The sequence below is a fragment of the Zingiber officinale genome, chromosome 3B, assembly GCF_018446385.1.
Source record: "Zingiber officinale cultivar Zhangliang chromosome 3B, Zo_v1.1, whole genome shotgun sequence".
Lineage (NCBI taxonomy): Eukaryota > Viridiplantae > Streptophyta > Magnoliopsida > Zingiberales > Zingiberaceae > Zingiber > Zingiber officinale.
The window spans coordinates 61,934,970-61,958,166 of NC_055991.1; the positions used below are offsets into that span (position 1 = coordinate 61,934,970).

Sequence of the window (23,197 nt, forward strand, 5' to 3'; positions counted from 1 at the left end):
TTTTATTTAAGTCGAGTATCCGTTATTTTTATTGGGATTGAGTCTAGTATCCTTATTTTTAGTAAGAATACAACATTTCTTATTCAGTGTTTGTTTTCTTCCTTTAAAGGTATTTAAATGGCTGGAACAATACAATAAAGATTACGACTGAGTTTACAAAAAGAAATCAAACCCCCTAGATCAAGAGCTCCTCTAATCCCAATGAGCCTTAAATTATCCCTACCACCATAGGCCATCAAGGTCTTTCTTATTCAATGTTTGTTTTTTTCTTTGTTAAGAAGGAATGTCAGTGGTTGTATTTAAATAGCCAGAATAATACAATAAAGATTACAAGTTTACAAAAAGAAATCAAACCCCCTTGATCGAGAGGTTATCTAATCCCAACGAACCTTAAATTATCCCTACCACCATAGGCAATCAAGGTCGTAAAACCAAGAAGACAAAGATTGATCCCATTACACGATCCATATCCAAGGGCCATAACACAAGGTCGTAAAACCAAGACAAAGATTGATTCCATCGATCAGTCGGTAAACTATCCCATTACGTGATCCATATCCAAGGGTCATAACACATGTAAAGGGTGCACTAGGGCAAAATACCCTCCGTGATTTACTTGCTTATATCTTGTTATGAGACTGATGATACTAGGTCACTTGGGATGAATGATATCACCTTTTGCTCCAATATATATATAATTACTAATTTTATTCATATTTATACCTTCTTTGTTTGAAAGGGAGCCTTGGCGCAACGGTAAAGTTGTTTCCATGTGACCTAAAGGTCACGGGTTCGAATCCTGGAAACACCCTCTTGCAAAAAACAGGGTAATGCTGCGTACAATAGATCCTTCCCCGGTACCCCGCATGGCGGGAGCTTCGTGCACGGGCTGCCCTTTTTTTTTTTATTTGTGCCTTCTTTGTTTGTGAAATCTATTCCTCCACCTTCCCTTTCCAATTTATGGTATAACTTCTGAGCTGCATGGGATGAGGAAGGTGGCAAATAACGAGGGAGGCTTCTTTATGTATAGATGAGCTAGTATTTATGAGCAAGGGAGGCATACAAGGTCAAGGAGAGGCAACAGTTGGTTGGAGCAGCATGACTCCTGGCACGGAGGGTGGAGATTGAATGGGTGGTGGCGATGAAATTAAGGATTTACCTTGGTAGAGAAAGGAGAGACAACACCATCAAATAAAACTCTAAATAGGAGAGCATGCTCTGGCACAAAGTAAGAGAGATAAGTATTGCATTGTCTTTTAAAGAATAAATATTCATCATCTATATATTAGATCACATCCTATAACTGGATACTGAATGCATGACAAAAAAAAAACTAATAGCTGTAGTAGCATGAATCCTTATTAGCTTCTCATGGCTTGCATCACTTCTAAATGCCTATTTTATGGGCAGACCTACTAGGGATGATATTCAGTTGACATTTATACCAATCGGTTTTACTTAGACTCCTAGTCCTAGCTTACAAAGAGCTTTAAAAGAATGGAAAACATGGAAAAAAAACAAGAAATGATGGAAAACTACCAAGATAGTAATAATGTCTTGTAATGATGGACCAAGAAAAAATTTTATCACCACAACCAATCATCAATAATTGACAAGTAATAGAATGTTCTCATTGCGTATTAAGAAAGCAAGTAATACCATCTCACTACCATAATACTGCACAATATTTGGATGTTGCAATCGACTCAAAAGAGATATTTCCTGCCAAAAGAAAACACAAAGAATGATGCTTGAAAATTAAAGAAGAGCAATAATAAATACAGTATAAATACCTTAGAGGATGTAATTCTAGTACAACAAAGTATTCACCTGCCCTAAGTGTTTTGCACTTTCCTTTGACTTTGCATCATCCATGAAGAGGGTAACTTCCTTCATCGCACACATTTCACCACTCTCACTATAAATAACGGCATAAACAGAGTAAAAGACATGGAAAGTAAAACAAACCTATAGAAGTCCGAGGAATCAGGAACGGAGAGAAACTCACATAGAAGATGAAGATAGTAAATTAATAAAATTTTAAGGATGTTAGATGAAGTTATGTGGATTTATAACTGAAACTTATTTTTTCCATGAAATAATTCCAAGGTGTTTCTATTGGCTCTACTAGTTTACGTTTACACACAAAATTACCCGCACCCTTATCACACTAGTGGTTGATATTCATGAATCATTATTGAATATAAAGGCTTCCCTCACTTTCAAGGTCGTTTGACTTTAGCCCATGTCCCTAAGACTCAAATAGACTACTTTAAAAGAAGTGCGCAAACTTCCGCTAATGTGGAGTCCCAACGAAGAGTCGGACCATATTGAGTCGGTTGTACACAACCTTAACTTATATTGCAAGAGGTTGTTGTCGCGACTCAAACCTAACCACTAAGTTACACAACAGAAACTTTACTATTGCGTCAAAGCTCCCAAATACACTACTATATTTAATTAAATTATTTCATACTTTAATTGATAGAAGCTAGCACTGCTTTGACTCAAATAGACTACTTGATTAAGGTAGAGCTTCTTAAAAAAGGGGATAGCTAAGCTCCTTCCCTAGTCAATTCTATACTTCCTCAATTATGGGTTTGCTCGTAGATGTGCAAGGAGAAATGCATTAGTATAAGATTATGGATGAATTTGGAAGTGTTTATTTGAGAGACATACAAAAAATAGAGATTAAAACGGACAATAAATGATACCCATGTCTCTACGTCTATTTAGTCCAAAAGCATATTAGATTGAAATTGGCAATGATGAAGTCCACCTATTGCATAGATTTACAAGCTAATTTAACAACAGATATTTGTTGTCTCAAACCAAATTATTGGCTAAAAGTCATTGTCATAAATGTTGCTAATGCAATCTAAACCTTTGACCTTGCCTTAGCAAATATGTTGTATTTCAAAATAAGATCTAACTTCCAAATTCTTATTAATGACCAATCAGGAAAAAAACTAATGTTTTGATTCATTTAGAAATTAATGTGTGCAAGTGGAACTAGACGTGTCAATGAGCTCTACAGTGCTGAGCACAGCCTAAGCCAACCTCGGCTTGTAATTTGCCATGTAAAACTAGGGGCAATTTGGCTCGATTATAGCCCATTTGATTTCGGATCAAGCCTAACCCAAGCCTAGACCCAAAGGTAGCCCCGCCATGCTCTACATGGCCTAAGTCTACCAAACCCAAATGTTTAAAATATATTTAATTAGAGGAAACAAAAATACTAAAATTTGATAATATATTTTAAAAATCAAAATATATATTAATTAAAATTGATAATTTTTATTAAATAGTATTAAAAATGTTTAATATTTATATTAATTAAAAGAAAAAAGACATGCCAAACTTGGCTAAGAGGTCGTGCCAAGCTTGAGGTCGTGCTAGCCCAAACACGAGCCCATAGACTGTAATTCCTATGCTAAGCACAGATCCACGTATACTGTTGGGCTTGGCACAACACATCTCGTTTGTGGCTAGGCCAAGCTAGACACTGCCAAAATCATGTCAGGCCATACCACACCATGGGTGGCCTAGACCATTTTGACACCTTTGTCAGTTATACTTCAATACATATTTGACACTAATGTAGACTAAATATAGAAATATGTCAATTAAATAATCATCCATAAGAATCTAATAAAAAAAACCTTTTGGACCAGCTAAATAATTGGCAATGAAGCATAACAAGTCAAAAGATCTACCTTATTTAATAGTAGGATATTTACCTGTTAAAACCAACATAAACATGGCCAAATGTACCACGACCAATCAATTTTCCCTTCTTCCACCGTGACCCTGGACTTGCAGGATTTTCTGTCTTTCCAGGACTACGAGATATTGGTGTAGCAACAGCTGAATTGCTTGGAGAGAATGGAGAAGTGCGAGAAACATTTATTGGCGGGAGAGGTAATCTATGGCATTGTTTCTTTCCGTCATCGTTCCTACTGGTAGGTGATTCTGGTGCAGTTCCTCCTGCTCGTGGATGAAGAGGAGAAACAGTACCACTATGTATCCTGGAATTCGGACCAGGACTTGTCATTCGTGGACTGGGTATTGGAGAACATTCTGGACTACCTCTACTATGTTGCCAAAACTGCCCTAGCATATCTCCACCCAGAGAATTATGCCCAGAAGTCTGTCCTGAGCCTGGGCTTGAGCACTGGCCAGATCCATTGAATGTTACATCATTACCAGTTTTCATTGGCAAACATGCTGATGCTGGAACCTGCTCAAGACATAAAACCCTCATAGGACTTCTTGAAGGACTTGACATAGAACTATCTGGGGCACTTCCGACAGCATTGCTATGAGGAATTTGCATATTAGACCGATTACTGTTTGGAACACCCCACATGGGTGAAGATGTTGTTTGGTTTCCAAATAAAAATTTTGTTGGCTTAGCAATTTCTTTTGGGCTCCTTTTCCTTGGAGAAAAATGGTCCTTTTGCAATAAGCTTCAAAAAAGAAAAGCAACATTAGGTTGCACACGCATTAAAATAGCATTGAACTAAAATTGAAAAAATGCAGACGGAATTCCTTAACTACTATTGCACACCTGAAATGATTATCTACAACAGTTTTGTTGGTATTCTCAAGGTCATTGCCTACAGGACTTTGAAGTTGAGAATCGCATCGGTCATCACTATCAATCGAGCAATTACTAGAAGCTGAAGCAGTAGCCAATTCTCCATCAAAATCATCAAGTCCTTTGGGAATGTGATGAGGCTTTGGAAGTGGCAAACACAATGGTGGTTTTCCCCGTTTTTCCAATATTGGTCTTTGATAACGAACTTTAGAGGGTGTACAAGTAACACCTGAGTTTATATCCGGAAGAGGAAGTGGTTGGGCATTTGGCCTAGCAGCAAAACTTTGACAACGAGACACTTGTGCAGAGGGTGATGTAGATTGTGATTCAGCTCTGGATCTGCAGTTCTTCTCTGAAGTTACATGGCTGCTATGCCGTTCAATCCTTCTTGAACCTTCTTTATGCTCAGTTGGACTTATAAAACGATGCAATGTATCGATGAAATTTTCTTTAACGGTCTTCTTCTTCACATCTTTAGATGAAGATTTCCCCCACAACATAGGCATTCTGATTGAAATTACTCGATTGCTTTGAAGATTACAAAATAGAAGCAATTATAGCATAAAATTCCAAGTCATTGACAGGAACTTGGCTGGCTTCCTCCAGTAGAAGCCTCAATCTAATTGGTAGCATTCAGAAGGAATGAACTTTTAATTGACAGAGGCTGGAGAGAAGTTTACTCAGGAATCATTACTTACTTTAAGAAGAATCAACAACAATAACTACTACAGCAATAAGTCTACGTCCCATTCAATCCTAAAAAAATCTTTTAATACTGTAACTTTCTTAAAACTGCAAACACACATAATCAAGTGCCAAAAACAAGAATTGCATTTGGAAAAATTGCATCCATGTTGAGAACAGCTTTCTTCAGCTCTTTCATTCATACAGACACACGCATTGGATTCTAATATATTTACTGCCAAGTAATAGATCATGAACGGTGAGAGTAGCCTCAGGCTCAATGTGGGCGACTAGTGGTTATGTGAAGGAAGAGGTCGCCAAGGAGGATGTGGAAATGTGGAAGAAGACAGAGGGGGTCTACAAGGGATTCAAAAGCAAAGGGAGGTGGCATCGACAACCTCCCCTCAATGGCAATCTCTTGATGAAGATTAGATGAGAATCAGTATGTTGTGACTAAAAAAAATATTGCATTTGATATGTTATGATGATAATACACGAAGCCTCTTTTATAGAGATAACAATATGATGATAATAGTAGTAATTAACATAAATGGAAAATACATAGATGGCATTGTATCACCATGGATCAAGAAAATATATGAGGTTAATTAGGAAACAATTGGAGATGAATCCGGAAGGAATCAAATAGAATTGGGTAATAGTGTTGGAGCTAATTGGGTAAGAGATTAATCTTCTTCCTTGGACAGGATTCACCTCCACCAAAGCATTGAACTAGAAAAAGAATTTATGTTGCTTTAGTAACAGTTAAACTTTTATACAAATGACTATCAGCAGAAGCCAAACCTGAATCCAATGTCAAAAATAAACATTCACATTCACTTAACATAATTCCATAAGAACTTGCAAAAACTAACATAATGTATAACGAAAAGATTCAACTAAGGTTAAAAATTGCAACAAGACAAATCAGTATCTCTAATGAAAAATTCAAAATAAGCAATCACCCCTAAAATTCAGGATCAGTGGGTCAGATAGCTAGAGTTTAAATACTACAACAATCATATGAATTCCTTATGGATCAAATACAGAAACTGCAACCGCCTGTAAGATCTAAAAGCTCAATTTTCCATCAAGAATTGAGAAACCCCGAACCCAAAAGACCTAGATACTGACCATGAAACAATTCTCTCTGAGGTAGTTGCACGGATCCTGTCCGAACGACATTATCTGGCAGTTGTCGGGACAAAACAATTATACGAAACGACCAGTCTCTTAGACGTCCAATCGAGCAATTCTACTGACGATTCGTTGCTCACTTCGCCCTCGATCTCACTCTCTAAGCTCGAGCTCACCCTGGAGGAGATCCAGAGTCGGCGGTCACTGGAAACCCTAGCAGATGACCAGAGATCGCACGGAGGGAACGAGGAGGAGCATTCCAGAAACCATAATTCGACGACGAGGGCGGACACAGAATGGAATCGAGATCAGAAAGCGAGGCGATGGAACGCCGAAAATAAGAAGGGGTTTGGAGTGGTAACTCCACCCTCCGCCTCCGCCTCCGCCTCCGCCTCCGCCCAAGAGCTAAAAAAAAAACAATTTTCATGTACTGACACCAACGTACCTGATGTATCACCTGTACTTTTATCTCGCAAATGTAGGCTCCATCTTTGTCCTGACCAGTTACGAAATTGGTAGAATTTGGGAGTAGATCGAGAGAACTTTGGTATCTTATGAGATGTGGACTAATAGAGGTACCTTTCGTGGACTCGTGAAATAGACTCAAGATAGCGTGGCGTTTTCTACGGGACGCTGAGTGAGGGGCCCGGAATAAGCACATGGATGGTGACCGGCAAAATAGGAAATGAGGTGGGACAGTGATGGCAGTTAGGTGTTAAATGATATAAATATATATAAAAGTAAGTGGGGTTCGGATTAATCAAGGCACTTGTGTTGTTTGCTATTATATATTTTTTTTTATATGGATGGATTTATATTGTAGTATAGTAGTGTGGTTGACATAGTTAATATTTATATATATATATTTATTTTAATAAATTTTGAAATTAATTTTTAATAAGTACAAAATATTTTATTGAGTATTTGATCTCTTCCATGTAAAGGATCATTATGTTAGGACAAAATCTCTCTATGATTACCTACTTATATTTTATCGTAGGATCAACAATACTAAACTATTTAAGATAAGTGATATCAATTTTTATTCCAATAGTTCGAAACTCGTTTAGGGGCAAAGACAGATTTTATCGTAAATTTTCAACTATCGAAATAGATTATTAAGTGAATTAACACGAGTTAGGGAGTCTGGATACCTGGTAGGGATAATAATGGATCAGATTTAGATCGGATTCCATATTCTTTGTCCCCATCTTCATTTATTATATTCATCATCATCCCCATTGAATATTCAACTTTCATCCACATTCATATACTCATCAGAGGATCGGATATTTATATTCATCCAAATATCTTATTATTATCTAGAATTACATTTTTTTTTCTTTTATATATATATATATAGTAGTGTGTTTGTCCTCGTCTTCATGATGACCGGTCATGGTCGGTCCCAAGCCCGGATAAAGAAGGAGGGTTGCGTTAGGTTGCTAGCCAGCGTCAAAACTATGACAAATATTCAATAAATGGGTCCATTAAACTATTGTGCTAATGCTAGGTTATTCCCCGAAAGGAACGCGTTGTAGGGTTCGACTGTAACGTCTCTGCAAGGACCGCTACATCTTTAGAACTCGGCTGTAATGCTAAATATGCAAGAGTTCGCGGTACAAAGTCCGACTGTAACGTCTTAGCAAGGACCGCTACATCTCCATGAGAACTTGGGTGTAATGTTAAATAGGCAAGAGTTCTCACACCATAGGTTGGATAAAAACAAATATGATAGGAAAACTAATAATCTAAGATTTGGAACATGGAACATAGGAACTTTCACTGGTAAATCAATGGAGGTAGTAGATATGATGATTAGGAGAAGAGTTGGTATTTTGTGTGTACAAGAGACAAAATGGACAGGCGAGAAGGCAAAAATGATAGAGAACTTGGGTTTTAAGTTATGGTACACTAGAAAGAATAAAGTTAGAAATGGAGTGGATATTATTATAAATAGTTTGTTAAAGGATGAAGTTGCAGGAGTAGTTAGAAAAGGGGATAGAATTATAGCCCTTAAGATAATAGTGGTGAAATAAACTATGAACATAATTAGCACATATGCACTACAGGTAGGATTAGATGAAGCTACCAAATCAAGGTTTTGGGAGGACTTAGATGAAATATTACAAAATATTACCAAATGAAATGATTTTAATAGGAAATGATCTAAATGGGCATGTCAGAGTGAAAAATGAGGAATATGAAAGAGTACATGGGAGTTATGGGTTTGGAACGAGGAATGAGGAAGGGAAAACTATATTAGATTTTGCAATAGCATATGACCTTATATTAGCTAATACGTTTTTTAAGAAAAGAGAAAACACTTAGTCACATTCAAAAGTGGGAATAATAAATCACAAATTGACTTTCTTATGCTTAAGAAGAAGGATAGAAAGATTTATAAAGATTGTAAAGTCATTCCTGGAGAAAGCTTATCTACCCAACATAGGTTAGTAGTGTTGGATATACGCCTCAAATATAGTATCAATAGAAAGAAAATATATATGATTCCTAGAATTAAGTGGTGGAAGTTAAAGGATGGGAAGCAAAATATATTTAAGGGGAAGGTAGGCGTACAAGCATTAGTTGAAATATATGGTGACTCTGATACAACATGGAATAAGATGATATCAAAGTTGAAAATAGTAGCTAAGAGTGTACTCGGTGAGTCAAAGAGACATACACCATTAAGTAAAGAATCTTGGTGGTGGAATGAGAAAATACAAAAGAAAGTGAAAGAAAAACGAATAGCTTATAAGGAATTATATATTTGTAAGAACGAGGAAAACTTAAAAAAATACATATTAGCTAAGAAAAAAACTAAGAAAGTAGTGAGTGAAGCAAAAAATGAAACTTTTGAACGATTATATCAAAAATTGGATACAAAAGTAGGGGAAAGAGACATTTATAGAATAGCTAAAGTGGGAGAAAGGAAAACAAGAGATCTTAGCCAAATAAAATGTATTAAAGATGAATATAATAGGGTATTAGTAAACGATGGAGAAATAAAAGAGAGGTGGAAGAGATATTTTCATCAACTTTTTAATGAAGGTTTAGGTGACCAACTTAACTTAGGCAATTTAAGTAGATCAAATGAGCATAGAAATTTTAATTTTTATCGTAGAATTCAAACTTCAGAAGTAAAATAAATTTTAAATGAGATGCACAATGGAAAAGCCATTGGACCAGATGATATTCTGATAGAGGTATGGAAGTGCTTAGGGAAATAAGGTATTGAATAACTTACAAAATTATTTAACATGATATTGAAAATAAAAAAAAATGTTTGATCAATGGAGGATAAGTACTCTAGTTCCCTTATATAAGAACAAGTGAGAAGTATAAAATTGTGCAAACTATAGGGGTATTAAACTAATGAGTCATACTATTAAACTTTGGAAAAAAAGTAATAGAAAAAAGATTAAGGAAGGTGACCGCAGTGATAGAAAATCAATTTAGGTTCATGCCTGAAAGGTTGACAATAGAAGTGTAAAATACTGAACCAGATAATAATTAAATAAAATGGTTATTTGAGGAAATAATCTTATTAGAATTTTTTAGGAATTTTTGAAAAAAATTCTGGATTTAATCAGAGGTCATATGACGAGTTAAGAGGGGCGGATTAGTTAAGCTAGATAAAGCCTGTTTGGAATATTCGAATGTGGGAGTTGATTGAGGAATTGATCTAGGGTTTAATTTACAAATCCCTAAGTTATAAAAGAAAATTTCCGTGCCCTAGTTTTTTCCCCTCCGAACTTCCTTCTACCCTCTCCTTCTCGCGATCTTCTTCCCAAAACCCCCGCTGAATCCCTCCTTTCCCCGGGCCCTCACCCACGCTGCCCGACGCCACCTCTCCCACCTTCCCTCTATCTCGCCCGAGCACCGCACAACCGGCTCTCCTCCTCACGCGAGCACCCTAGCATCGTCGATCCTCACCGGCACCCGAGCACCGCCCGACACCTACTAGCCCCGCCACTTTCCCCTCCTCTGCCCAGAGCTGCCGATGCCATCGGATGCCACGCTACCCAGCGGATTGTTTAGGTATGTGTTGTGTAGAAATCTTGTGGATTCTTGGATTCTGTCTTCGTGGTTTCCGATGTAAGGTTTTCCTCGACCATGAGCAAGTATAATCCCTTAGGTATAGGATTTGTGAGGTTGATTGGGAGTTGGCGTATAGAATGGTTCTGAAGGATGTCCTTATTTTTTCAATGAGTCTTTGTGTCCGGTTTTCTGCTCTAGGTTTAGGAGGAATGCAATTGGTTTTCGATGTGGCTTTGTTTCTGTGTAGCAACTCCGATTACTTGGAACAAATTTGAGAGTTTTCAAACTTGATTTGTTTTCCATGCACTATTTCTTCATGAGAGTTGTTCTAGATAGATTGGAAGTTGGTGATTTGTTTCCTTGTTACGATCGTGTTCTTTGCTCCTTAAGATGAGGCTGGATCTCTAGATGGGTTTGAGCGATGAAGAATTGATCTTGGGTGTTGTGTTCACTGGTTCTTGTTAGCTGAAATCTTTTGGAACCAATTTTGGGAAGTTGATTTGATTTAGAGGTTGCATTGCTTCCCTATAATAATCTCAGGATATTAGAACAGATTTTTGGATGAGTTGATTCAATTTCATCGTTGCTTTGCTTTCAGGTAAATCTCAGAATTTTAGATCAAATCTTGGTGAGTTGTTTGGATTCTCGGATAGAAGTGAAGTGTGTTGAGATGTGTTTCAGTTCTGGTGTGGGCTAAGCTATTTCTGGACAGAAGTTGCATTGTTTTAAATGAGTTATCCTAGTGTTGTTTCTGCATGTGTTGGCTGTTGTATTTCTAGGTAGAATTGAAGTGTTTTAAAATGTTTTTCATTATGTTTTACTACTGGTGTTGGCTGTGAAATTCTGGACAAATTCGAAGGGATAGGATTTAGTGTGGTTAGGTGGATGTGTCTACAACGTTTTCTTAAGAAACCTAAGTTGGGTTTGAGTTTAGTTTGTTGTTGCTTATGAAATTAGCTAAATTGTACAGTACATGATTGTAGGACGTTGATTGAGACGGTTGACGTGACAGGATGTGATTTGGTTCAGAATACATATTAGAGGCGGGTACTTCTTACTTTGACTCTTTAGTTTTTTGAACTTAGTGCATGAGCTATCTTTGGATAGAAACTGCTTTTACCTTGACTCCACTCTTATTTTCCTGCGTTTAATACCTCCACTCGATCTTTTAGATATTCGTTTCCATATCTATATAGTCTCTCGTTGTTATCCATGATACGTAGCAGATACTAGATACCATGTGTTCATGTTTTGATTGTTGCTTATTTATGTTCTGTATTGAGCATGCTGGCTTCATGTAGCATACCTAATTTCTGCTTATATTTGTATGATGACTATTGTATGTTGTGCATCATATCATTGCATATGTGTTAACGACAAATTCTCCCTTGCGGTCGAAAGAGTCGTTAACTAGTGTCGCACGCTCGGCCACTCGAGAGAGTGGTAGCTGGAGCAGATGTCGCTTATCCTGTCGTGCCGCACTCGGCCACTCGTGGGTAGTGGTAACTGGACTTGTGAGCAGCAGGGACCCCCTTCGTTGTGTAGTTAGTTAGCTACTCAGCACCTGTCCACTCAGTCACTCGAGAGTAGTGGCGACCTTTGAGTGATACAGTTGTCATCGATCTGGCCTCTCGACCATATAGGGATCGTAGTGTAGAGAGGTGGGTGGGGTGACCATCCGTGCATACGCTATTATTATACTTACTTTGGCTGCTGCTGTTTGCACATGCTGTTGTTGCCTACTTATGCTGTCGTTGCTAGCTTATGCTACTATTGCTTACTTATGCTGATATACTTATATATGTTGAGATATATATCTATTGTGTGTGTTTAGACTGACTTACCTATTGGTAATATGTATATACCTCACATGTTACCCTTGTAGTTATGAGCAACTCTGTAGCAGAGTTGTTCTATACCTGATTTTACTAGCCTAGGATATGGTTATAGGTACGAACATTTATTGTGATTTTATTTTAGTATCTGCTATCTTTTTCTTATGAGACTGTATTCCTTTTGGTATTCTCTATTTATATGTTATGTTCATGCACTATCTTTCCTTACCCGCTGAGTTCCAATACTCATCACCCCACAAACTGATTTTTCTTTCGCCAAGTAGCAGGTAGATGAATTATGGATGCTTGGAGAATCCCGACTGTCGGTCCCACTTCCCACATCATATCTGAGGGCATTTATCGGTTTTATTTCTGCTTTACTCGTATTTTTAGTATTCAGCAGTTTTAGTATTGTATGAATTTGTCTGTGTTTGGAGTTTGATTCGTGGTGTTTTGCTATCGTGATCTTGTGGTTATATAAGCCTAATTGGCTAGTAAACTTTAGTTGTGGATTGTGGGTTTTCTCTTTATTTTTCCGCTGTACTTTTAATACAGCCGTGTGGGTTGAATATTACCTGTGTGGTTGTTTTATTTATTTATGTCCAGTCGAGTAGGCTGTGTTATATAACTGCGTGGGTATGTATGTTTCAACTGTGTGGGATGATGAATATGTTATATATTGTTTTGTGTATGTATATTGCTTCATATTGTCACCAGTACAGAGGAGATGCTGCCAAAATTTTGTCGGTAGGGACTCCTCTAAGGGTGTGACAAGAAGCTATATATCTTCTTAGACAATTAATTGAAAAATATCGAGAGCAAAAACAAGATGTACACATGGTATTCATTAACTTAGAAAAAGCTTATGATAGAGTCCCAAGAGAAATTATATGGACAATTTTAGAAAAGAGAGGTGTTAACGTAACATATATTGAACTAATTAAGGATATGTATGAAGATGTAATGACCAGAATAAAGACTTCAGGCGGAGTAACTGAAGCATTTCGAATTGTAACGACCCGCCTTCTACTGACTAAGTTGTGAGGCCGATCGCTACATTATACTGTGCTAAATTACTATTGCGGAAATCTGGATTGATTAAAATTTTACTAAACTAATTACTGTAAAATCTGAATTTAATATTCTAGGTGTACCTAGGAGTTGTACACATGCTAGGGAAGATAATCTATGCCTCTCGGATGTCCTGCTAGCTGTAATCAGGCATTTCAATCGATCCATGAATCGATTGGGCTGTCGGATCGATCCAGTGATCGATCCAGCTTGATACCGGCACGGAGAAAACTCTGGATCGGTCGGCTGACCGATCCACAAGCTTTATCGCTTCTGTATGCGGCTGGATCGGTCTACCGACCGATCCAGGAGTACACTGATCGGTCGGTAGACCGATCCAGTGGCTCACTGATCGGTCGGCTGACCGATCAGTGAGCTTCTGTACTCTCTGCTAACTCTCTGTTCGCGACTGGATCGGTCAGCTGACCGATCCAGTGGCACAACCCACTTCTGATCGATCTGTAGATCGATCAGGTTTCTGATTTCGAATCAGAACCCCGGATTTCAGCACTTGTTCGTGCCAAAATCTCACACAACAATTATATAATGCATGGAAAACGTTCTAATATCTATCAACTAGCATTCTAACATGATATAGTGCGAGGTTTATTAATTTATAGCATTTAAGCCACTAGAAATGCATAAAGGTATCTTAAGAAAAGAAACTAAGTTCTTAATTTGCTAAACTCCCTAAGGATCTTCGTTCCAGGTTCCTGCCACACACACCATCTCTGCATTGACCTCCAGCTTCCTCTGCTAGTCCATCTTCCCTTTACCTTTATCTGCAGTATAAGGGAAAATAGTATCTGTAAGTTTTAAGCTTAGTAAGAAATCAACTACCTCACTAAAACATGCAACGATGCAAACATGTTTTTAAAGAATGCTATTTAAAAACATTCACTGAATTTGTTAAAGCATGGTATACTGAAGTTACATGACATAAATACTGAAACATGGCATGCATAATAAAATCTAAGCATGGAGTTATTTCATGGTATCAACTAAGAGAACTAAACTGAAACTGAAACTAAAACTGAGCTAACACTATATTCACATAACTAGATTACGAGTTTGAAAGCTATTATCATAATAAGTGAAAATAGTAATCATGCTGCTGTTTGGGCCCGACAACTGTACTTGCTGTGCACGCATCCCTAGCTAGACCCGGGTTTGCAAGTCCCGCATTTAGTAGGGTTTACTAGGTTATCTAAACCTAGGGACCGACTATGGGAGCCCAACCCAATGGATATCTAATCCTGTACAGTGCCCCTACTGAAAATAAAATACTGAATCATAGCTAATTAATTTATCTTGCTTTTACTAGGTTATCTGGACCTAGAGGCGACTGTGGGTGCCCACCCATTGGACCGTAGCCCCATATAAGCTGTAGCAAGACTAACTAAACTATTTAAATGCTTCTATTGCATTTACTGAGCTATTAGAAATGTCTACTGTAGCATTTTACTGAGCTAAGCATTTTATCGAACACTTGGTGTGCTCCAACTCTCCTCTCTGTTAGGGAGACCACCTCTAGGCACCCAACAACGTCTAGAATCTCCAACTGAAAGGAGAAAACGTGTCTGGCCCATCTAGAGGTGCTCAACTAGATCCCTAAACCTGAAAAGGAGGGTTAAATACACCCTATGCGTCGAAAAGTCTACATATAGCTAATTTAAAAACATTCAATCGTACGAAAAGCTACTTATACTGCAGGTGAGGGGTTTCTTACCTCCTGCTTGAAGTTTCTTACGATTCTAATCGCTAGATTTCCGGTGGGGAAGATCCTTTCGACGATCTCCTTGCGTCTATGCGTTCCTCTCGCGGAGGGGAGCGTCCACGTGTCGAAGTCGTCGCCGGAATTTGCCCTTGGAACCCTTGGGACAGAACCCTTGCTTGTTCTTGTGGTTGGCGTCGAGAGAAGGAGAGGAGAAGGGGGAGTCGGCGGTGAGGGTTTGAGGAGAGAAAAGTTACGATCCAAAATAACCCTTCACTCATTTATTTCCTATTTATATTAAGTGGTAATTTCCGCCCAAACCTAACATAAATATTATTGAATCCCTTTCCTTTCAGCACGGCCCTGCTGGGTTCAACTGGTTACTAAAATTATCCGTAAACCATAGGTCTTGGGTTCAATTCCCGCTTAGGCCGTTTTCGTTTTTTATTTATTTTTGCTACTTCCGCTCCTTTAAAAATTCTGTAAAAATATTCTAAAATTCCAGAAAAATCATAGAATATTTCTAAAATAAGTTTGAGAATTTTCGGGCGTTACAATCCCCCATACCTTATAAAAAGTTCGTCCTCGAACTTAGGATAATTCTGGGTACTTCTGTCTCATGCTGGCTTCTGTCTCCCAAGTTGCCTCTTCTGCTGTGTGACTGTACCAAATAACCTTGACTAATGGTACTTCCTTGTTCCGCAATTTCTTAACTGCTCGGTCTATTATCTGAATAGGCCGACTATCATAGCTGAGGTCTTCGCGGATCTGTACCGACTGGGGCTCAATCACCTGGGTGGCATCTGGGATATGCTTCTCCAGCATAGAGACATGAAATACATTGTGGACGGTGATTTCTCGGGTAGCTCTAGCTCATATGCTACCTTGCCCACTCTTCTCTGAAAAGGTATGGTCCCACATATCGGGGACTTAGCTTGCCCTTCTTCCCAAAACGCATTACTCCTTCATGGGAGCTACTCTAAGGAACACTGAATCCAACTGAAAACTCCAAAGGTCTGCAGATATCAAGATAGCTTTTCAAGGCTCTTGCCTCTATCCTCTCGGATCTCAGATAGCTGTGGTATCTGCCACTAGATCTGTCTGAAGTTCTAGCTCTTTCTGTTCACCACTCTCATACCAGCAGATTGGAGATCTACACCTCCGCCCATAGAGAGCCTCGTAAGGTGCCATACCGATAGTGGCCTGATAGCTGTTGTTGTATGTAAATTCTGCTAAACTCAGATATTTGCACCAACTTCCCTTGAAATCTAGGGCACATGCTCGGAGCATATCTTCGAGTACCTGATTTACTCGCTCCGTCTGTCCATCTGTCTAAGGATGGAAGGCTGTGCTAAACTTTAACTTCGTGCCCAAAGCTGACTGTACACACTCCCAGAAGTGTGATGTGAATCTACTGTTCCTGTCTGAAATAAAGGTTCGTGGGACTCCATGAAATCTAACGATCTCCTTGAGATACAACTGAGCTAGCTGTTCCATGGAGTAGGATATCCTGATAGCTAAGAAGTGGGCTGATTTAGTCAATCTATCGACTATTACCCAGATGGTATCAAAACCATTCGTGGTTCTGGGTAATCCCACTATAAAATCCATAGAAATGTCTTCCCACTTCCATTCTGGTATCTGTATGGGCTGCAAAACTCCCCCTGGTCTCTGATGTTCTACCTTAACCCTCTGACAGGTTAGGTAGGTGCTGACATATCGAGCGATGTCTCTCTTCATCCCAGGCCACCAAAAACGTTTCTTCATGTCCTGGTACATTTTGGTGGAGCCAGGATGCATCGCATAGGGAGTCTTGTGAGCCTCGTCTAGGATTTTCCTCTGTAGTTCCTCCTAATCCGGAACACATAGCCTGCCACCAAAATACAACACCCCGCTATCTGATATTCTGAACTCTCCACCTTCTGATTCTGCTAAACCTTACTTGATTCTCTGAATTTCAAGATCCTGCTCCTGAGCTGTCTGGATGTCACCGAGCAAGGTAGACTCTAATGTCATAGTAGAGAGCTGTCCGACTATGAGCTCGAGACCGAAATCTGAGATCTCCTTCTGTAGGGGCGGTGACATGGCTGCTAGAGATAATAGGGTAGCGCTGGACTTCCTGCTGAGGGCGTCTGCTACTCTATTCACTTTTCCTGGGTGGTAGAGGATATCTATGTCGTAGTCTTTGACCAGTTCTAGCCACCTGCGCTGTCGCATATTCAGATCCTTCTGAGTGAAGAAGTACTTCAGACTCTGATGATCTGTATACACTCTGCACTGAGCTCCATACAAGTAATGTCTCCAAATCTTGAGAGCGAACACCACCGCTGCAAGCTCAATGTCATGAGTAGGATAGTTCTTCTCATAATCCTTAAGTTGTCTGGAGGCATAGGCGATCACCTTGCCATCTTGCATCAGCACTGCTCCTAGTCCCAACTTCGAGGCATCACTATATATGTCAAAGCTATCTGCGTTCTCTGGTAGAGTCAGAATAGGTGCACTGGTCAATCTCCTTTTCAGCTCGCTGAAACTGTTCTCACAGTCCTCTGTCCACTGAAATTTTCTGTTCTTTCTGGTAAGAGCTGTCAGTGGGGAGACTATCCTGGAGAAGTCCTCTACGAATTTTCTGTAATAGCCTGCTAATCCCAGAAAGCTTCTGATCTCACTGGCATTCTTGGGTCTCTTCCAGTTACTCACAGATTCTATTTTACTGGGGTCTACCATGATACCATCTTTTGAGATGATGTGACCCAGGAAGGACACCTGATCTAGCCAAAATTCACATTTGGTGAACTTGATGTACAACTGATTCTGCTGAAGGGTCTGCAATACTGTTTTCAGGTGCTCTATGTGTTCTTCCTGAGTTCTTGAATAGATAAGAATGTCATCGATGAACACGATAACGAACTTATCTAAGTATTCTCTGAATACCCTGTTCATGAGGTCCATGAAAGTAGCTGGAGCATTTGTCACGCCAAAGGGCATGACTACGAACTCGTAATGTCCGTATCTAGTCCTGAATGCTGTCTTCGGTATGTCCCCTTCTTTAACCTTCACCTGATGATAACCTGATCTGAGGTCTATTTTAGAGAACACTGCTGCTCCCTTTAGCTGATCAAACAGGTCATCTATTCTGGGAAGAGGATACCTGTTCTTAATCGTGACTTGGTTCAGTGCTCTGTAATCTATGCATAGGCGCATGCTCCCGTCCTTCTTCTTCACGAACAATACAGGCGCTCCCCATGGTGAGTGACTAGGACGTATGAAGCCCTTGTCAAGCAGCTCCTGTAGTTGCTCATGAAGTTCCTTCAGTTCTGCTGGAGCCATGCGGTAAGGTGCTTTGGAGATAGGATTTGTACCGGGAATGAGCTCTATCTCAAATTCGATCTCCCTGTCTGGTGCTAGGCCTGGTAACTCTTCAGGGAAGACTGCTGGGTAGTCACATACGACTCGGACCTCTGCTAGCTGTTGGTCCTTGTCCTGATTAGTGTTGACTACGTGTACTAAGAACCCCGTACATCCTGAATCCATCAACCTCTGTGCCTTCATAGCTGAGAGAAACTTCTTGGCATTTCTCCTGGGTTCTCCGACGAATTCGAACTGTGCTTCCGCTTCAGGTTGGAATATGACTTTCTGTTTACGGCACTTGATGGAGGCACCGTATTTGATCAAGAAGTCTATCCCGAAGATGACGTCGTAGTCGGTCATATTAATCACTATCAGATCGCAAAAGAGCTCTCTGTCTGCTATAGTGACCGGCACTGCTCTGAACCAGTGATTTCTCCTGAGGGTAACGTCGTAAGGAACTGGCTACTGAGCACCTCTGGAGGTACTGCTAACTTCTCAACAAATGCCCTGGATATGTATGAATAGGTTGCCCCAGTATCGAATAAGACAGTTGTACTTTGCTGTAAAATACTAATCTAACCTGTAACAACTGTCGAGGCATTTTCGTCCTCTCCGGTGAGTGAGTAGATCCTCGCATTGGTCGTAGGTGGAGGGGCTTCTAATCGCCCTAGCGATATGTGGACCATCTAAAGCGGCTGCATCTCGATGTAATCGGTGGCCTCCATACCAATTGGTGAGAAAGATCGGTCTTGTTTGGACCGCTTGGCCATATGCCCTTCCTGTCCGCATTCAAAGCATCCTCGTGTGCCCTTACGACAAACTCCAGGATGGAATTTCCCACAAGTAGCACACTTTGGATAACTGGGCTACTTGCTGGTCCTCCTTTGGGTAACTCCCTGGTTTGCGCTTGTTCTTGGAGTTCCTTTCCAGCTAGAGCATGGGGCTGTGACCTGCCTTCGAGTGCCCAGCCTCCTTGACCTTTAGCTTCCGAGAGGACTTGCTCTGCTGCTTGATATTCTGGTAATGCTCGATGATTAGAGCACTGCTCACTAATTCTTCCGTGGTTTGTGGCCTATGAACGCCACCAGCCACGTTCATTGCTATTTCGGCCTCAGGATCTTGAGCATCAACCGGATTCGTTCCTTTTCTATGCTGACTAGAGCCAACCTGTTGAATTTCTTCACGACTTCCTCAACTGATAGGTTGCCTGACGAAACTCGTGAACTCGTCGTAGTGACGGTTGACCCGCACGTGAAAGAACTCCTCAAAGAATTCCTTCTCAAGTCGCCCATGTCATCCGGTTCACCGGGCGCCTCGATTCTCTCCACCACATCGTGCATCTCCGCCGATGTAAGGAGGCGACTTCACCTTCTCATGTTACGCCACCCAAGCTCCATCGTACTTTCCGGTGTTTTGAAACATGCACGAGCATCCCATGGTTCATTCTTTGCGAGAAATTCTCGCTTGACTCTCCGGATCGGATAGGCTTCTCTCTGCGCTGCTTTGGGACCGTGCCGAGGTGGAGTGGAACTCTAAGACCACCGTGTCGCGAAGTTAAGCTCGGGGTGACGGTGGGAGTGTTCTGTGACTAGCCTTTAAGGTGGCTATTTCTTGTTGCTGTTCAGCTAGCCACTGCTGTAAGCACTGAGCTGTCCGCCTCATGCTGGGGCTCAGTGGCTGGTGCCCTTCAAGCTGGGCATCCTCGTGCCATTTCTAAAGACATGCAGGACATACATGACTAACACAAGCATAATAGAGAAGCTATTGTTATCATGTTAACTACTATCATAAACAAGCATGCTTTAGTTATCTATAACAGAAAAGCAATAAACATACAAAGTGAGAGGTATTCTTACTTGGAAGCTGCAGGTACAATGCTATTGTGTGTGTAGGAAGTATGGAAACTGCTCTGATACCACTCTGTAACGACCCGCCTTCTACTGACTAGGCTGTGAGGCCGATCGCTACATTATGCTGTGCTAAATTACTATTGCGGGAATCTGGATTGATTAAAATTTTACTAAACTAATTACTGTAAAATCTGAATTTAATATTCTAGGTGTACCTAGGAGTTATACACATGCTAGGGAAGATAATCTATGCCTCTCGGATGTCCTGCTAGCTGTAATCAGGCATTTCAATCGATCCATGAATCGATTGGGCTGTCGGATCGATCCAGTGATCGATCCAGCTTGATACCGGCACGGAGAAAGCTCTGGATCGGTCGACTGACCGATCCACAAGCTTTATCACTTCTGTATGCGGCTGGATCGGTCTACCGACCGATCCAGGAGTACACTGATCGGTCGGTAGACCGATCCAGTGGCTCACTGATCGGTCGGCTGACCGATCAGTGAGCTTCTGTACTCTCTGCTAACTCTCTTTTCGCGACTGGATCGGTCAGCTGATCGATCTAGTGGCACAACCCACTTCTGATCGATCTATAGATCGATCAGGTTTCTGATTTCGAATCAGAACCCCGGATTTCAGCACTTGTTCGTGCCAAAATCTCACACAACAATTATATAATGCATGGAAAACGTTCTAATATCTATCAACTAGCATTCCAACATGATATAGTGCGAGGCTTATTAATTTATAGCATTTAAGCCACTAGAAATTCATAAAGGTATCTTAAGAAAAGAAACTAAGTTCTTAATTTGCTAAACTCCCTAAGGATCTTCGTTCCAGGTTCCTGCCACACACACCATCTCTGCATTGACCTCCAACTTCCTCTGCTAGTCCATCTTCCCTTTACCTTTATCTGCAGTATAAGGGAAAATAGTATCTGTAAGCTTTAAGCTTAGTAAGAAACCAACTACCTCACTAAAACATGCAACGATGCAAACATGTTTTTAAAGAATGCTATTTAAAAACATTCACTGAATTTGTTAAAGCATGGTATACTGAAGTTACATGACATAAATACTGAAACATGGCATGCATAATAAAATCTAAGCATGGAGTTATTTCATGGTATCAACTAAGAGAACTAAACTGAAACTGAAACTAAAACTGAGCTAACACTATATTCACATAACTAGATTACGAGTTTGAAAGCTATTATCATAATAAGTGAAAATAGTAATCATGCTGCTGTTTGGGCCCGACAACTGTGCGCGCATCCCTAGCTAGACCCGGGTTTGCAAGTCCCGCATTTAGTAGGGTTTACTAGGTTATCTAAACCTAGGGACCGATTATGGGAGCCCAACCCAATGGATATCTAATCCTGTACAGTGCCCCTACTGAAAATAAAATACTAAATCATAGCTAATTAATTTATCTTGCTTTTACTAGGTTATCTGAACCTAGAGGCGACTGTGGGTGCCCACCCATTGGACCGTAGCCCCATATAAGCTGTAGCAAGACTAACTAAACTATTTAAATGCTTCTATTGCATTTACTGAGCTATTAGAAATGTCTACTGTAGCATTTTACTGAGCTAAGCATTTTATCGAACACTTGGTGTGCTCCAACTCTCCTCTCTGTTAGGGAGACCACCTCTAGGCACCCGACAACGTCTAAAATCTCCAACTGAAAGGAGAAAACGTGTCTGGCCCATCTAGAGGTGCTCAACTAGATCCCTAAACCTGAAAAGGAGGGTTAAATATACCCTATGCGTCGAAAAGTCTACATATAGCTAATTTAAAAACATTCAATCGTACGAAAAGCTACTTATACTGCAGGTGAGGGGTTTCTTACCTCCTGCTTGAAGTTTCTTACGATTCTAATCGCTAGATTTCCGGTGGGGAAGATCCTTTCGACGATCTCCTTGCGTCTATGCGTTCCTCTCGCGGAGGGGAGCGTCCACGTGTCGAAGTCATCGCCGGAATTTGCCCTTGGAACCCTTGGGACAGAACCCTTGCTTGTTCTTGTGGTTGGCGCCGAGAGAAGGAGAGGAGAAGGGGGAGTCGGCGGTGAGGGTTTGAGGAGAGAAAAGTTACGATCCAAAATAACCCTTCACTCATTTATTTCCTATTTATATTAAGTGGTAATTTCCGCCCAAACCTAACATAAATATTATTGAATCCCTTTCCTTTCAGCACGGCCCTGCTGGGTTCAACTGGTTACTAAAATTATCCGTAAACCATAGGTCTCGGGTTCAATTCCTGCTTATGCCATTTTTGTTTTCTATTTATTTTTGCTACTTCCGCTACTCTAAAAATTCTGTAAAAATATTCTAAAATTCCAGAAAAATCATAGAATATTTCTAAAATAAGTTTGAGAATTTTCGGGCGTTACACGAATAAAGATAGGGTTACATCAAGGATCAACTCTAAGTCCCTATCTTTTTACACTAATTATGGACGAACTCACTACGCACATTCAAGACACAATATCGTGGTGCATGTTGTTTACAGATGATATTATTTTGATAGATGAAACACGTGAAGGAGTAAATGCTAAACTAGAATCTTGGAGGGAAACACTAGAAGGGAAAGGTTTTAAGCTTAATAGATTAAAGACAGAATATATGAAATTTAAGTTTAGCAATATTAGAAGTAATTAAACAATTGTTAAGATAGAAGAGGACGAGTTGCCCGGAACCGAGAGATTTAAATATTTAGGATCATTTTTGCAAAACGATGGAGGGATTGAGAGAGATATCTTATATAGAATACAAGCAGGATGGGTGAAATGGAGGGGAGCGTCGAGTGTTTTATGTGACCGTAAAATGCCTCTTAAACTTAAAGGTAAGTTCTATAAAACCGCAGTTAGACCTGCTATGTTATATAAAGTTGAGTGTTAGGCTATGACTCGAGC

At 40.0% G+C, this 23,197-nt stretch overlaps 1 protein-coding gene across 2 annotated transcripts in view; it reads right to left on the reverse strand.

Moving 5' to 3' along the window:
- Positions 1–6,827, reverse strand: part of LOC122056525 (mitogen-activated protein kinase kinase kinase YODA-like) — a 29,501-nt gene extending 22,674 nt beyond the window's left edge. The window contains exons 1-5 of one of the 2 annotated variants that reach the window (XM_042618510.1): positions 6,419–6,827; positions 4,571–5,219; positions 3,741–4,469; positions 1,831–1,918; positions 1,660–1,722 (exon numbers count right to left, since the gene is read on the reverse strand). In XM_042618510.1, coding sequence (XP_042474444.1) covers positions 1,660–1,722; positions 1,831–1,918; positions 3,741–4,469; positions 4,571–5,106 — 1,416 coding nt within the window. In that variant the 5' untranslated portion in view covers positions 5,107–5,219; positions 6,419–6,827. Of the gene's footprint in view, positions 1–1,659; positions 1,723–1,830; positions 1,919–3,740; positions 4,470–4,570; positions 5,265–6,418 lie in introns of both variants that reach the window. The other variant, XM_042618508.1, reaches the window with a different exon arrangement.
- Between the last annotated feature and the right edge of the window lie 16,370 nt (positions 6,828–23,197).